This window comes from Gouania willdenowi, chromosome 7 (assembly GCF_900634775.1).
Source record: "Gouania willdenowi chromosome 7, fGouWil2.1, whole genome shotgun sequence".
In the NCBI taxonomy this organism is placed as follows: domain Eukaryota; kingdom Metazoa; phylum Chordata; class Actinopteri; order Blenniiformes; family Gobiesocidae; genus Gouania; species Gouania willdenowi.
Window position 1 is genome coordinate 39,427,764 of NC_041050.1, and position 16,019 is coordinate 39,443,782.

Sequence of the window (16,019 nt, forward strand, 5' to 3'; positions counted from 1 at the left end):
GACGTAAATCGACCCTTTGAGTTCAGGATCATTTATCAGCTTTTTCAGTCAAAATAACAACTTGGTATGAAGAACAGAAGAAGACAAAAAATCCAGACATGAATCATTAAACCAAACCTTCAACCATTTCTGACGAGAACAACGGTTCTTGGCAGCAGACAGATTTTACTTGGGTCAGCATTAATGAGCAGCAGTAGATCCTGGTTGTCTGTATTTACATGCACAGAGCTTTTCTTCTCTTCTTCATGTCATCTACGAAACAGCAGAGATGGAAATGTCGCCCCCTGTGGTCACAGATTTGTTCAGGTCACGGATTTTGTTTATCAAATTTTGTTAAACAAAAGAGGTTTACATCGACTTTTTTTTTTTTTTTTTTAACTTTTACTGATTTTAGATCAACCCAAAGCAGCACAAGTTGTTATTTTGACTGAAAAAGCTTTTAAATGATCCTGAATTCTTCACCTCATATAGAAAGGGTCGATTTACGTCATCAATGACGTCATTTCAACATGGCGGCGTACAGGCTTTACAACTGTAAACTAGTCCCATTTTTAAAAATTAATATGGTGCAAAATAATGTTTTTTCAGGCATATCTCTACTAATAAGAACATTTCAAAGGTTTTTGGCCACATTTAACAGTGGAGGATCCCTTTAATGATTTTTTTTTAATTTTTTGCAGATTTGTGGGTTAAATTTTTAAATTATGAAATTTTAATATTTTTGTTGTATAAATATTAGGTTTGTATGTTCCCTGTTTCCACTGCCGCTAATAATTCTCAGAGCTTGTTTCTGGGAAAGAAAAATGTGATTTGTGTATTATTTACAGGCACTGCCAACACTTCAATATAATAAGTCAGATACTGAATCATTTTGGATCGAATAGTTAGAAATGAACCAATATCAGAAATGTAGTTGAATGTGGTTCATTCTACTGTAGAGTTAGTGGATAAAGACACACACACACACACACACACACACACACACACACACACACACACACACACACACACACACACACACACACACACACACACACACACACACACACACACACACACACAGCCTTTCAGGCCCTAATTAATGTGATTAAGACCACAGAGACTGTGGACTAACAGGAGCTGATTAGCCTCCCTCTGACTGCCAGGCTGACTCACCTCCATCCTCCATGGCCCTACAGCAGAGATGGAGATGGGAAACTTTAATCACAGCTGGGCCACAAAACTGTCAGATGTGAGGGCCACGTTATCAACATTCATGTCAGAAGTTAGAATAATGGCCAATCTGAACATTAATAAAAGAAAAAACTAATTAATTTGTGTTTTCGTTTAATTTTGTCATCATCTTCCATGTTTTTGGAGTCATTTTGTGTATTTTTGTTGAAATTTCGTATTTATTTCTGTTATTTATTGGCATTTATGTTGCCATTTTATATATTTTGTTGTTGTTTTGTATATTTTTCTCATTCTGTGTACCTTTGTTGTCGTTTTGTATGCTTTTCTCTCATTTTGTGTGGTTTTGGAGTCAATTTGTGTTTTCGCTGGTTTCTGTCATAGGAGTCATTTTTGATCTATTTTTTTTGTATTTTAATGGTGGTCTTCTGTGTTTTTGGCCTAGATTTTGTGGATTTTTCCGTCATTTTGTGCGTTTACTTTAGGGGGCCGCACTACATTATACCAAGGGCCACACCTGGCCCCCAGGCCGCCAGTTGCCCATGTATGTATAAATGTAAATTCAGATTTTGCACTGTCACGTGAGCATACGCAGACATCAACAGGAAAATTCCCGTGCATATAAACACTCTCATAAAGCTGGTGCTTCAGTGTTTGCCAAAGAATGTCTAGGACGTTAGAGACGCTGCAGAGAACTCCAGTTTCTCAGAACCAGTGTCTGCTAAATGTCACACTCTGGTATGCTTTGTTTGTCCTGTTGTTGGGCTTGTTGCACTTTGACTACTTATTGTGTACTTTATTGTTCAGTGGACAGGAAAATACAAGTAAATATAGATCTGTATTTACTGTATCTCGAAATCATAAAACATAGTGTGCGTTTGTGTAGAGCATTATGAGCGACTAAAAAACAAACAGTAAAAATCCATCTTCTATAAACCATCACGTGCTAAATTTGGGAGATGTTGAGAATGGGGGATGTCCAGAACACACGCACACACACATACACACGCACCATCGAGTGGTATGTCAGCTCACGTTATCGTCAACGAGGGAAGTGACATCTACTGTGTGTGTGTGTGTGTGTGTGTGTGTGTGTGTACTTATGAGAGAGTTTAGATGTCATTGATTGTAAAGATAGGGCTGACCCAGTACACACACACACACACACACACACACACACACACACACTCACACACACTCACACACACACACACACACACACACACACACACACACACACACACACACACACACACACACACACACACACACACACACACACACACACACACACACACACACACACACAGTTAAATGCAGTCATAATATTCTTTATTCATATTACACATTATGTTAGCTCTCAGTGATGGAAATAATAAACATTAGTTTAGATCATTTATTGTTTTCATTGATTCAGTCATTTACCAACAAACATTTAAACTGGAAAAATGTTGCTTCTCGTGTCAAATATTGTCAGGCCATTAATTTATATTAATCAAAATTAGTTAAAATACAAAGTCACTCAATAACTTTGATTTGATTTTCTTTTTTAATTGAGTCCCACCACTATTATTTACTAGTTAATTATTATTGTTTTATACAGAGGATGGTGTCAGTCTTTGATCTCGTAGTCTCTAATCTCTAAATTTATTCCATTAATATTAATCATTTGCTGTATATTTTATTGTAGTACTTCATATCTTCATTTAGAGCCCGACCGTTTAATCAGAGGGTGGATTAAGTGAGTTAATTATAGCGTATCACCGATTAATCAACATTGGTCAATTACTGATCTATTAACAGATAAGAGATTCTGTCGCTCTGCTTCTACGTTTAAAGTTTGCCTTTACTAATTCAAAATCTCAATATAAAGTATTATGTAAGCTGTTCTTTTAAACAGTAACCCACTTGTTTATTTGTTTTTTTTTAACGTCACTAATATAGAGAACATTTGCTATCATTACATATCAACTCATTCTATTTGTGACTTCACTGTTGATCGTCTGTGTGAAAACAGGACATTCTGTTCATCCTCTGACACACACTAGCAGCTCTCTGGCAGCAGATCAACCAAACCAACCTAGTTTTCCTGTCGTTTTCTGTCCAAAAACTGAGGATTTTTCTCCTTAAATCAATTAATCTGCTACAGTGTGAGGGTCTGGTTCATAATGTTCTGAGCTGTGTAGAGTTAGTGTGGAGGGGCACAAATATATCCTATAGTCAAATAATCACTAAATAAATTACATAATCAACCTATCCCACTACTTTATGTCCTTAATGATCATTTTTAGATATTAAAGGTGCAGTATTTGCTATTTTTCACTCATCTCCATTTGTTCTAAGAACCCCAAAAACATAGTATTAAAGGTTTATTTTCCCAAACTCTCCTGTTTTCCAGAGTTTTAGTCTCTGAAAAGTCACTTTCTGAGCACTTCTAAAAACGGGCTGTTTTGGGTTCTACTTATGCATATTAATGAGTGGGCGTGTCTATAGACTGACTTCATGCCTCTCTCTGAGGTAGACCAGTGATCAAAGAGATTTTATTTTTGCTATCCACACAGTGTTATTGTTTCCACACAAAAAACTGCACATTACAGTAAAACACGGCTATTTAAGAGGCTATTGTTATTGTGAGTCTGTCTCAGCGTTTCAGGGTGTGTGTTTATCACAGCAGCAGCAGCTGAGTCATTCAGCTGCTTCAAACACCAGAGTGTTAAACTGCTGAGTCACTTTCTTCTCCTCCTCATGTCAATAAGCCATTTAACACTCTGAAAGTGTACATGCGTGATCTGGAGGTTCATTGGTCAGAGAGATATAAACATAAACAAGCTCGTTTACTATTTCCAACCTAACAGCGTTTGTAATGTTATTCCAGAGATCGTTAGTGTTTTAATAGTGTTGATATTATTATTATTATAAATATTATAAATATTCAGACTCAAGGAGGTACCAGGGTTTTCCACTGATGTCACTTTCGGCCGATCTGAGCACTTTTATTTTTATTTATTTATTTATTTATTTATTTTTTTGTCTGCACATGCTGTCAAAGGTCAACACTACAAGAAGTGTAATCTTTTTTAGACAGCAATGCATTTTTTTTTTTTTGTTATTGCAATTAAATAAATTGCATTATTTTATTGCATAATTGTGACCATCACCAGCCCTCCCTAAGGAAGGGTAAGAAACACTTTATTAAAGGGAGAATATAAAAAGAGAGAGCAGTGTTACACCTAGGTGAAGGGGTGGGGGGGAGGTGGAGGGGGAAGAGAGCAGGGAGGAGCGATTCAAGGTTGGGAAGTGGAAGGGTGGGGAGGAGTTGATTACTGTAAAGTGAGATGTGAAGTTGTAGACGTGAGGTTTAACTATAACGGTAGTGGTGGTTGTGGGCAGAGGGAAGGAGTGAGTGGTAATACCTGAAACAGGTATTTAGGATCAACGTGTCTAAAGTTAAGCCCACTACAAGTTTTATCCCACAGTCCAAGACATGCTAGTGCATCGTAGACTGATGTATGTGCAAGAAACTGCCACTGTAAACCCAAGCGCTGCCCCGGACTCAAGGACGCAGCCAGAATAGCAGAAAGAGCGGGGGCCAGGAAGCCCAGGCAACCCCCCCCCGGCCGAGCAGCCCCCCAGACGCCCACAAGACACCAAGCCGAGAGGCAGCCACCGCCCCCACATACACACCCGAGAAAGCACCTAGAAGCCGAGGAGCCAGCGCACTCCGCCACTGCCCCCAACCCCAAGGCCTCCCACCGACTGCGGATTAGGACTCTTCTCAGAAATGATGCTCATATCTGAGCACTTTGTAAAACCAATGTTAGAAGCAGCATCAAAGCGACAGAGCTCCTCTGTTTCCTACTCCTGTATTTTCTATATTTACCTTTTTATTGTTGGTAGTTTTTTTTTGTTTTGATTTGTATAGTGGTTTTAACAACTGTAAAGTGTAATAAGATAAAAAAATAAATGTATTATTATTAATGATGGTAAACAAGGTTTCCAAGTGTGAAAAGGACAGTATGAATTCTCACTTTGAAAAGGTAAATTTACACCATTCACTAACCACGTCCATGATTTTTTTTTATTAAACTATTATTTTAATTCAATTTACAAATTTGAAGGAAGTACACAAGATGGACACTAAACAGGTTGATAAGTGAAACAGCACTGATCAGCTGATTGGTCACTGTTTGAAAAGATGGTAGCATTAGCTTTAGCAGCATTAGCTTTAGCAGATAACTCTGCATTTCTACCTTGGAGACCAATACCACGTTTCCGCAATTTTTTTTTCAAAGAATCAACGCTCCAACAGGAAAAAACTTATCTAAATCTCTGTCAGACTCACTGTTTACACCGTAAATTATGGCGAGTTTATTCCTCTTGACCTTTGACCTCATGTGCGAGAACTGAACAAGAGCAAGATTTCCGAGTGTGTGAAAAAGCTTATTAACTACAGGAATAGTGCATTTAAGTTGATAATCATTTGTTTTCTCCAACTGCTGCGTCGTTTTGTGTCACAAACACGTCAGATCAGCGATGCGAGGCGATAGAACAGGTTCAACAATGCGCCGAAACACAGAGCGGAGTACACCTCGGCATGAACAAATAGTAGAGGTGTGGCCACGGCAGCAGGAAAGTTCTGTTTTTAGTTTTACCGGTAGCCATTACTCCTTCACTCGTGAGAAAAACAGAGGCGGACTTTTGCAAAAGTTTTCATCAGGCTGGGGGTTAAGTCCATGGGTGGAGTTACCAGCGGAGAGGAGGGATTTCATTTGTGACGTCACAAATGTGTAAAATTTGAAACGGAGCAATTTTCTCTGTGTTGTAAGACTTACACAGACCAGTGGACACTCAAGTTACCTCATATGTGTTAAAAAAAACTGCAAAAGTGGATTTTTCACAACATGTCCCCTTTAAGGAAAAAAAAAGTAATACATTCCATTATCCTCTCTGAACAGATCAATAGTGTATAGAAGATGAATGGATCATCTCAGTGATTGAAAGAACGCTGCTGCTCAGTGTCTGATGTTCCATTGTTATTATCAGTGTGTGTGTGTGTGTGTGTGTGTGTGTGTGTGTGTGTGTGTGTGTGTGTGTGTGTGTTGGGGAGTTTATGATCAATGCTCAGTTTTAAACACATTTATTGAAATGATTCAGTGATTGTGTGAAACAGTTACATATCCATGAATCTTCTTTCCACATAATTCTGCCCACACACAAATACACACACGGTTTCCATGGCAACAATATTCTTGTCATAAGCATAGGAAGAACTTGGACACATACCAGAAAATGGCAACTGTTCCTTCTGGAGGAAGTTTACGACTTAAACAACCAGACATGGTTGTAAACATAAGGTATCTCAGTGGATCTGGTTTAAAGCTGGTCACTGGGTTCCTCTCGTTCTCTCAGACCTGTTTACTGTGTTCCATTTACACTAGAGTGTCTATTCAAACTTCCCCTGGCGACAGATAAAGTCTAATATTATTATTATTGTTGAAAACAAACTAAGGTTAGAATTGATTATGTAACATCGTGGGCAGTAAGTGGTGAAAAACGATTGTTTTTCTGACTCTGGTTTACAAATCCACTCCTGAGAGAGGGATAAAAAAAGGAGGGGAGTTACAAGCATTAAATTATTGCTATAAATCCCAAACCATGAGTTTAGAACAGTGCTTCTCAAAGTGTGGGGCATGCCTCCCTGGTGGGGAATAGAGGTATTACAGGTGGGGCGTGAAGAACTTTTCAATTTCATGCCAAATATCTTTCTGAGATTAATAACACTAAATAAAACACAAAGAAAGTATCAATGAAAACCTAAAAATTAAGCAGAAATTAAAATATCATTAAATTATTAGACTGCATTAGATATGGACCAGGAACTAAATCTAACGTGAAACTAGAATGCAAAAATAATTATTTAAAATGACTTAAAAATGTATTTTCTTTTTGGTTTTGTTAAACTTTTTGTCACAGATTGCAAACAATATTTATCTATTTCTTGTATTTTTTACTGCTGAACTATTCAATTTGTTTTCTTACAGGTGATTAGTTTAATGTAGTTTCTTCATTTTTGATTCTTTATGAAATATGATGGCACTTGTTCCGTTAGTTCACTGAATTTGAAAATGTGTTGGGCGACCGTGTCTCAGTGGTAGAGTGGGTCGTCCCATAACCGAAGGGTTGGGGTTGGAATCCCACTCTATCCAAGTCATTGTTATTGTGTCTTTGGGCAAGGCACTTTACCCACATTAAATTCAACTTTATTTGTTTGACACAAATTACAACAAAGTCATCTCAATCCACTTATCAAAATACAAAATTCATAATAAGAAAAAAAAACCCAACAACATCCACATGAACAACCATTTAGCGACAATGGGAAAAAACAACTCCCTTTGAACAGGAAGAAATCTCCATTAGAACCAGGTTCAGAGGTGGCAGCCATCTGCGTCGCCTGGTTATGTTATGATTCAGTCTTGCATTGCCTCGTATGAATGGGTATGAATTGAACATGAATGTTGGTGGTGGTCAGAGGGGCCGTTTCTGTCAGTATACCCCAGGGCAGCTGTGGCTACATTGTAGCTTCCCACCACTGATGTGAATGAATAATGAAGATGTTTGTGTGTGTGTGTGTGTGTGTGTGTGTGTGTGGAGATGTAAAGTGTGAGTGTTTACTGGGGGTGCCTCTCGACCAACAAATCCAAATACTTTTTGTGCTTTTGTTCAAGTTTAAATAAACAATAGAAGGGCTTTTCTTCAATCCTGCTGACTCAGCAACCTTTCACTGAGACGAGAGACAAACCCACAGATAAAAGGAGAGAGAGAGAGAGAGCGAGAGAGAGAGAGGTGAGATACGTAGGAGAGAGAAATGGGTTTCTGAGAGAATGAAAAGTGGGGGCGAGAAAAACTGTATAAGCAGAATAAAAAATAAATAAAAAAAGAACTGTTTGGAAATATCCAAATGATCAGACCTGTTTCCATGAGCTAACAGATACAGTAGTTACTATGGAAACGTACTGATCATACAGTGTAGCACAGTGTTTTTCAACCTTGGCGTTGTGACCCATGTGGGCTCACCCAGAATTCAAATGGGGTCGCCTGAAATGTCTAGTAATTGATTTAAAAAAAAAAATGATTACTGATTAAGATTATATTTTTGTAATGTTTTAATTATTATTATTTTTCAAATTAAAAACACCACATAATTGTTGTTTATACTTTCACTTCCTCAAATATCAGAATCAGAATTCCTTTATTGATCTAGTTAAAATAAACAGTATAAGTTAGGAATGTATCGATTCACTCAACTCCCGATACCATTCAATTCACGATACTGGGTTCACAATACAATTCTCTCATGATTTAATTTATAAAATGGGACTGTAGACAAATAATGACTAGGGATGTAACGATTCACTCAACTCCCGATACGATTCACGATACTGGGTTCACGATACGATTTTCTCACGATTTATTTTACAAAATGGGAATGTTGACAAATGACTGAAAAATATTCCTTTATTTTTTTTGGGGAAAATACTGTACTATTTTCCTTTTATTTTTCATTGTCAAAAGAATCCCTTGATAAACTATTCAAAATGATGCAATTTAACTAAAAATAAATCTTGAATGAAATAAATAAAGGAATAATACAAATGAAGAAGCCTATTAATTTAAATTCTGGTTCTATAATAAACAATTCAAAACTGCGCAATAGTTCTTTTTCTTTTTAAAAGTGCAACAGAAAATGTATTTTGTGCCTTAACAATTGGACTTTAAAAAAAAAAAAACAGTCATTTTACTGTATTTACGTCAGATATTTGTTTGGACCAGCAGAGGGCGCTGGTAACCCAGTGGTCGGTTGGCATGCAGTTATTCCACCAGTGAAGAAGAGAAGCTATGCTAGCAGACAGAGTTAATAGAAAAACGTGACTTTTACAGATATTCACGTAATATTTCAGATATTCTTTCGGTGCTAAAGGAGTAAAGAATCATTTATGAGCATGTTTAACACTAAATGGCGGCCAGAAAGAAAATAGTAGCAGATTCCGCCCGTCACGTCCGCTTCTGGAAGGATTAATATATAACGCCCTCTGCTGGTTAAAAAAAGTACTGCGATTCAATTTTCAGAGCATCGATGTGAACCGTGGTACCTATGAATCGATTTTTAACTGCCTTACGATTAATCGTTACAACCCTAATAATGACTGAAAAACATCCCTATATTTTTTTTTGGGAAAAAAACTAGAAACTACTATACTGTTTTCCTTTTATTTTTCATTGTCAAAAGAATCCTTTGATAAACTATTCAAAACAATGCAATTTAACTAAAAATAAATATTGAATAAAATAAATATAGGAATAATCCAAATGAAGAAGAAGCCTATTAATTTAAACTCTGGTTCTATAGTAAACAATGCAAAACTGCATAATAGTTATTTTTCTTTTTAAAAGTGCAACTGAAAATGTTTTTTGTGCCTTAACAATTGGACTTAAAAAAAAAAAAAAAAACAGTCATTGTGTTTAGGTCAGATATTTGTTTGGACCAGCAGAGGGCGCTGGTAACCCAGTGGTCGGTTGGCATGTACTGTAGTTATTCTGGCAGTGAAGAAGAGATGCTATGCTAGCAGACAGAGCTAATAGAAAAACGTGACTTTTACAGATATTCAAGTAATATTACAGATAAGGAATCATTTATGAACATGTTTAAGAGTAGAAAGCAGCCAGAAAGAAAGTAGTAACAGATTTCGCCCACAGCCTACACTGTTAAACAAGAGAGGGATAAATAAAAAAAAGTACTGCTATTAAATTTTCAGAGCATCGAACCGTGATACCTATGAATCGATTTTTAACTGCCTTTCGATTAATCGTTACATCCCTAGTATATGTTATAGTTAATTCAATAGATTATAAAAATGATATATTTTTAAAATTATTATTGTTTTTCAAATTAAAACAACACACAATCTCAAAAAGCTGCTTTCTATATTTTTACTTCCTCCAATATAAATCTAGTTAAAAATAAATACAGTATAAAAGCATCTGAGCTGACTCGTCACTATAATGCTAAACATTCATACGTTTATAGTTTCCTGCTTTCTTAAATCGTCTCTTTTTTCTCCTGCAGGAGACGGTGGAATATGCCTTCCTGATTATTTTCACAATTGAGACATTTCTGAAGATTATTGCCTATGGCTTCGTCATGCACCAAAACTCCTACGTCAGGAATGGGTGGAACATGCTGGACTTTGTCATCGTCATCGTGGGGTGAGTTATTTTTACATTCTTACATTTTAAAGGTAGTTTTCTAAATCTAAATATAAGAGTTGAATTTAGACATTGTTTTGGGAGGACAATGATGTTTGTGCAAACTAAGGGCTTTATTCTTTCTCCCCTTGTACTTAAGTCAGTCACTGCCCACTGACATCCCAGTCACTCACTGTGGGTGGAACAACCCTAAAATGTGGGCGTTCCCATTCAAATCTGGCATTATGCGTATTCTCCCAGTGACTTAATGTCTGTGTAAAGCAGAAATAAATGTGTGTTATGAGTTTGTCACACGTCAATGACTACTGAGCCACATTTGAAAGATGAAAAAAATCGCTAAGTATATACAAATAGGTCTCAAAATCATGGAAAAACAAGCACTTCTCTCTGCTCTGAAACGCTGGGGGCGTGTCAGTTAGAGGTGCTGGAACCACGCCCATGCATGGGAAGGCCTCCGTGTACTGTGTCTATGGGAGATAACAGTGTGCTCACATCAGCCTCATAAGGCTTTTAACAATTTATATTTAAAACTGTGTATTATGTAGGAATGGTTCTGTTTCACTGCAAACATCTCAGTATTAATGCAGACGCTCTACAGCAGTGGTTCTCACACTTCTTTCTCAAGTACATCCTTTCTCTTATTTCTGAATGTCTGACTACAACATTTTGCTTAGAAAACTATTTAAAAACATCTATAAATCATAATGATGGAATTAACTAGGAATAACACATTTTAGAAGAATCTCATTTTGTAAATAAGTGACATAAACAGTATTTATTGCAGTGGTTCCCATCTTCATTTGGCTCATGATCCCGTTTTAATATCAATAATTTATTTGTTTTCTTTTTTCTAGAATTAGTTTTTGATGATATTTGAGTTCAGGTATTTATTTTTTATTTTTTACTGCATTCTAGTTTAACTAGATTTATATTTCACAAAGTAAAAGTTTAGAAATACAGTCCTTTAAAATTGTGTTTTAATTAAAAAAAGAACATTCATTTTAAAATTTAAAAAACTGTTTTAATTTTTCAGAAATTTCAAACGACCCCATATTGGTTCCCAACCCCAAGGTTGAAAAACACAGATTTAGTGACTCCTGAATAGATTTATTTCTATGGTTTTTATCATTTCAGGCCATCTCTCACCTAATTTCCACTCTCTCTTCCTCAAGTACCCCCTGCAGTGCCATCGCGTACCCCTAGGGGTACACGTACCCCCATTGGAGAAACACTGCACTACAGGATCACAGATACAATACCTCACATTATTTACTCAAATCTCCAGCACATCACAGTCAGGCTTTAGAGTTCACAGATACTGTAAAGATAAGTTCATAAAATCAGGATTTCCAAACAAACGTTAATCTTTAGTTTGTATCGGAGAGAAAAATGAGAGATTTTAGCTGTGGCTCAGACAGAAAAATGTGTCTTTGTTACATTGTTTTTCAAATTAAAATTGCACATTATCATTTTCACGGATTTCAATGACATTTACAAGTGTTGGGAAATCCATGTTTCCTGATTTCTAGACAGTCCAAAATAAAGACATCATGGCCGCGCCTCCTTTGCTTTAGACCGCCTTCATTCACAGACTAACACGCTTTGGGTTGATTTACGCGTGGTGGGCGTGTTTCAGGAACCTTGACTGTAGAATACACGTGGGAGAGAGGAGCGTAACTGCAGGCGCATAAAAAAGTTCTTAAGTCCAGACCGGAGAATAGAGCCTAAATGCACACATGTTCACATGCACACACACATATCCAGCCCTGCTGCATGCTGGGTAATCAGTGGAGCACCTGGCTCAGGCACCACTACAATGTAAACTGTGAGGAGGTAAATGCAAATATACATAAACATTAAGGAAGAACATGTAAAGCTGTGAGCGCCACACGTGCATTCACACACGCACGCACACACTGAACACATGGTTCTGCTCTGTGAAGTTGTTTGATCATCTCAACCATCCATCCATCCATCCATCCATCGATCCATCCATCCATCCATCCATCCGTCCGTCTGTCTGTCTCTATAATATCATTTCTCATGTCTGTTCCTCTCAGGTTGTTCAGTGTAGTTCTGGAGATGATTACCAAAGACGCTGACTCAGGCAGCCAATCAGGAGGCAAACCTGGGCCGTTTGACGTCAAGGCCCTCAGAGCGTTCCGTGTGCTCCGCCCCCTACGCCTTGTCTCTGGAGTTCCCAGTGAGTTAACATTAACAACACAGGGTGTGAATGATGGATGAAATGAAAAAGATTGGTGTTTCTAAACTCTATACATGACGAAGAGGAATCACGACGCCCCCACACACAACCTTGACAAGTAGGCGACGTCAGGAAGCACAAATAAAAACATGTGGGTGAACGCGTTTCATTTATGTCTCAATACAATCAACAAGATCAGGGGCGTCAAACTCATTTTAGTTTAGGGGCCAAATACAGAGCAGTTTGAGCTTAAGTGGCCCTCAGATTTTATGCTGAAAAATTAGTAATTTTCACGTTATTGTTCCCTAGTTTACACCTCACATGAATTACAAAATATGTAAGAAACCGACAACATCCAAACAATAGTGACAGACATCAGTCCCAACAGTGTCTTCACTTTACATTTCCTAGATTTTTTTGACCAATTTCTATTCAATTAAGGCAAATGTTATGTAATAATTTAAGGGTTAGGGTTAGTAATTAGGATTTTGTAAGAATTGTTGAGTTTTTTCAACAGTTTAACATTAAAATTAACTGCAATCATGTGATAAACACCAGGAAAACTGTGAGCACCTGCAAATACTGTTGACTTTCATTTACACAATGAGCCATTTTTACGTTCTCCTGCGGGTCAAATTGGATGCTCCAAAGGGCCAGATTTTGACACACGTGAACTAGGATGACCATATTTTGATTTCAAAAAAAGAGGACGCTTGGACTGACCTCTTCATACTCAAGAAGTACTTAACGTTTTCTTGAATCCACCTTGTAGCGGCAAAATACAATAAGTTGTTATTGTCCATAAGGTTTTAAAATTAATTTCTCTCTTTATAACAAAGACTTGAACAAAATGACTGAAGTCAATCACCTTTATTATGCATTATAACAATCTGTCCTTGAAAAAAGTCATGTAAACCTTCTTAAAATCTCTCAAACATTGAAACAATGAGAAACATGTCCTCCGAGAAATAAAACTTTAAAAAAACGAATTCTGATGAACTACGGCCACGCCCGCGGAACGTCTCCAAGCCGAATAGCATGTACCACGTTCCCAAGAACTCAGTAAAATGACTCGGTTCCACCAGGCAAAAAAAGGTCTCAGAGAGGCTCTAGACATCCGCTCATGTCAAATTACAGCCCGATTCAATATTTGACTCACAAATAAATGAAAAAACGACTTTAATGGAAATTGCTGAAAAAAGGCCCCTCGGGCCCCTAATCACATTGTGCGAGGCATAATCATAGTCTACGTTGAATTACCTTTGAAACAATATATCACTCAACTATGTTTCCATAAATTTGGAAATTACCTGAAATGGGGGGTGGGGCCCCGGGCCCCATTTGAAAAAAAGGCTCTGAGCATCTCATCATATTAATTCATAGAGTATTCATACCAAACTGCATTCTGATATAACGAGAACTAACGGATTCGTTTGGAAAATGGCCCCCTGGCGCCCCTGTGACATGTACGGGGTAAGGGCCCCATTTATATATTGGTATGTGCAATTGATTCGGTACCACCAACTCTCGTAATATTTGATTCACAAATAAATGAGAAATTGACTTTTTTTTTCTTCTTTTGGGACCCAATCAAAAATTGGGCTCTTAGCATCGATGCGTACACATCCATAGATTATAGCTACCATATTTCAGTGGTGATTTTAACTAGTGTACACAACAAGAAGAAGAAGTCGAAGAAGAAGAACAAAGTGAGGGCGTTTTGAGTCCAGTAGCCCAGAATAAAATGAATACTCAAGTCTTACAGAACAATAAATAATTATATTCATTTGTAAATCCCGACTCCATGTTTAACGATACAATCACACGCTTTATAACTGGTGCTGCTGAGCTGCATCAGTTACTGACCCAACTGGGTCAGTAATAGGGCCAACTGGAACAAATCAATAAGTTCTTATTATAGTCACCAATCATTGCTGTCCTCATCCACACTAGCATTAGTATGCAGAGCCAGTATATACTGTAACTTCCTTATTTTGTGCACCTATAAAAACACACTTATGGATTGGAAACAATGTTAACAAGACATATTACAAATATATCTTTAGAGATTCTTCCTCCCTCACTGGTTTTAACCTCACAACAACATCAACAACACATGCTCTAATGTATTTCTATAGTTACCATAGCAACATTTAAGTCATGGGCTTTTTGAGGATAACACCTTTTATCAGAAGACTTTCTCAGATGTAATCATTTTTTATCTTCTTAATGGTTTAATAAAGTAAACTATGAGTCTTTTATTTGTTTTATCTGATATAAAAGAAAAGAAAACATTGTTACTATTGATCAAAACTAGTTGCCTCTTCTCCACTGTCTAGGTTTATTTTCATGCTTTATTAGTCATATTGATTTATGTATTAATTACGTGTAAGTACAGTTTGAGTTTTCTTTATTTTTCTAGACATTACATCATAATAAAAAATCTTATCTTCTTTATGGTTACATGCAGGGGTGAGGGGTCAATTATATTTTCAATTACATCTTCAATTATCCATGTTCAATTACAACTCAATTATAATTACAATGACCGGCATTTTTCCCAATTACAATTAAAATTACAGTTCTTACTTTATTCCTAAAAGTCAATTACAAATAGAATATTTGCATTTCCTGAAGAAAATACAAGTGAGGATGCTGGCCCGCGTCGCACTGCATTAGCTTAGCATTAACTAGCATTATCATTAGCATTAACCTATCATTAACCTCTCATTAACCTAGTATTAACCTAGCATTAGCATTAACATAACAATAGCATTAGCCTAGCATAAAAATTAACGTTGCATTAGCATTAGCCTAGCGTTAACATTAACATTCACATTAACATTAGCCTATCATTAGCTTCGCATTGACATTATCCTAATGTTAACATTAATCTAAGATTAGCATTGCCTTAGTATTGACATTAGCCTAACGCCAGCAATAGCATTAACCAAGCATTAGCATTAACGTAGCATTAGCATTAGCCTAGTTTTAGTGTTAGCTTAGTGATACCATTAACCAAGCATTAGCATTAACTTAGCATTAACATTAGCCTTGCATTAACCTAACGTTAACATTAACCTAGCATTAGCATGAACCTAACGTTAGCTTAACATTGACATTAGTCTAATGTTAGCATTAGCCCAGCAATAGCATTAATCGAGCTTTAGCAATAACCTAGCATTAGCATTAACCGAGCATTAACCTAGCATTAGCAACACCCTAGCAATAGCATTAGCAATAACCTAGCATTAGTCTTAACCTTAGCATTATTTTTACCCATGTCTTAAATCAGCTGTGAAATACACTAATAAATATTATCTATTGTCTAATTAGTTTCTCATCTATTGATTACCTTGTTAGGATTCATAATCAATGA

The 16,019-nt window shown here is 36.8% G+C and overlaps 1 protein-coding gene across 16 annotated transcripts in view; it reads left to right on the top strand.

Moving 5' to 3' along the window:
* cacna1db (calcium channel, voltage-dependent, L type, alpha 1D subunit, b) overlaps positions 1-16,019 on the top strand; it is a 99,828-nt gene that overhangs the window by 24,875 nt on the left and 58,934 nt on the right. For all 16 annotated transcript variants that reach the window (XM_028452878.1, XM_028452882.1, XM_028452886.1 and 13 more), the window contains 2 exons: positions 10,298-10,437; positions 12,498-12,640. In XM_028452878.1, coding sequence (XP_028308679.1) covers positions 10,298-10,437; positions 12,498-12,640 — 283 coding nt within the window. The remainder of the gene's footprint in view (positions 1-10,297; positions 10,438-12,497; positions 12,641-16,019) is intronic.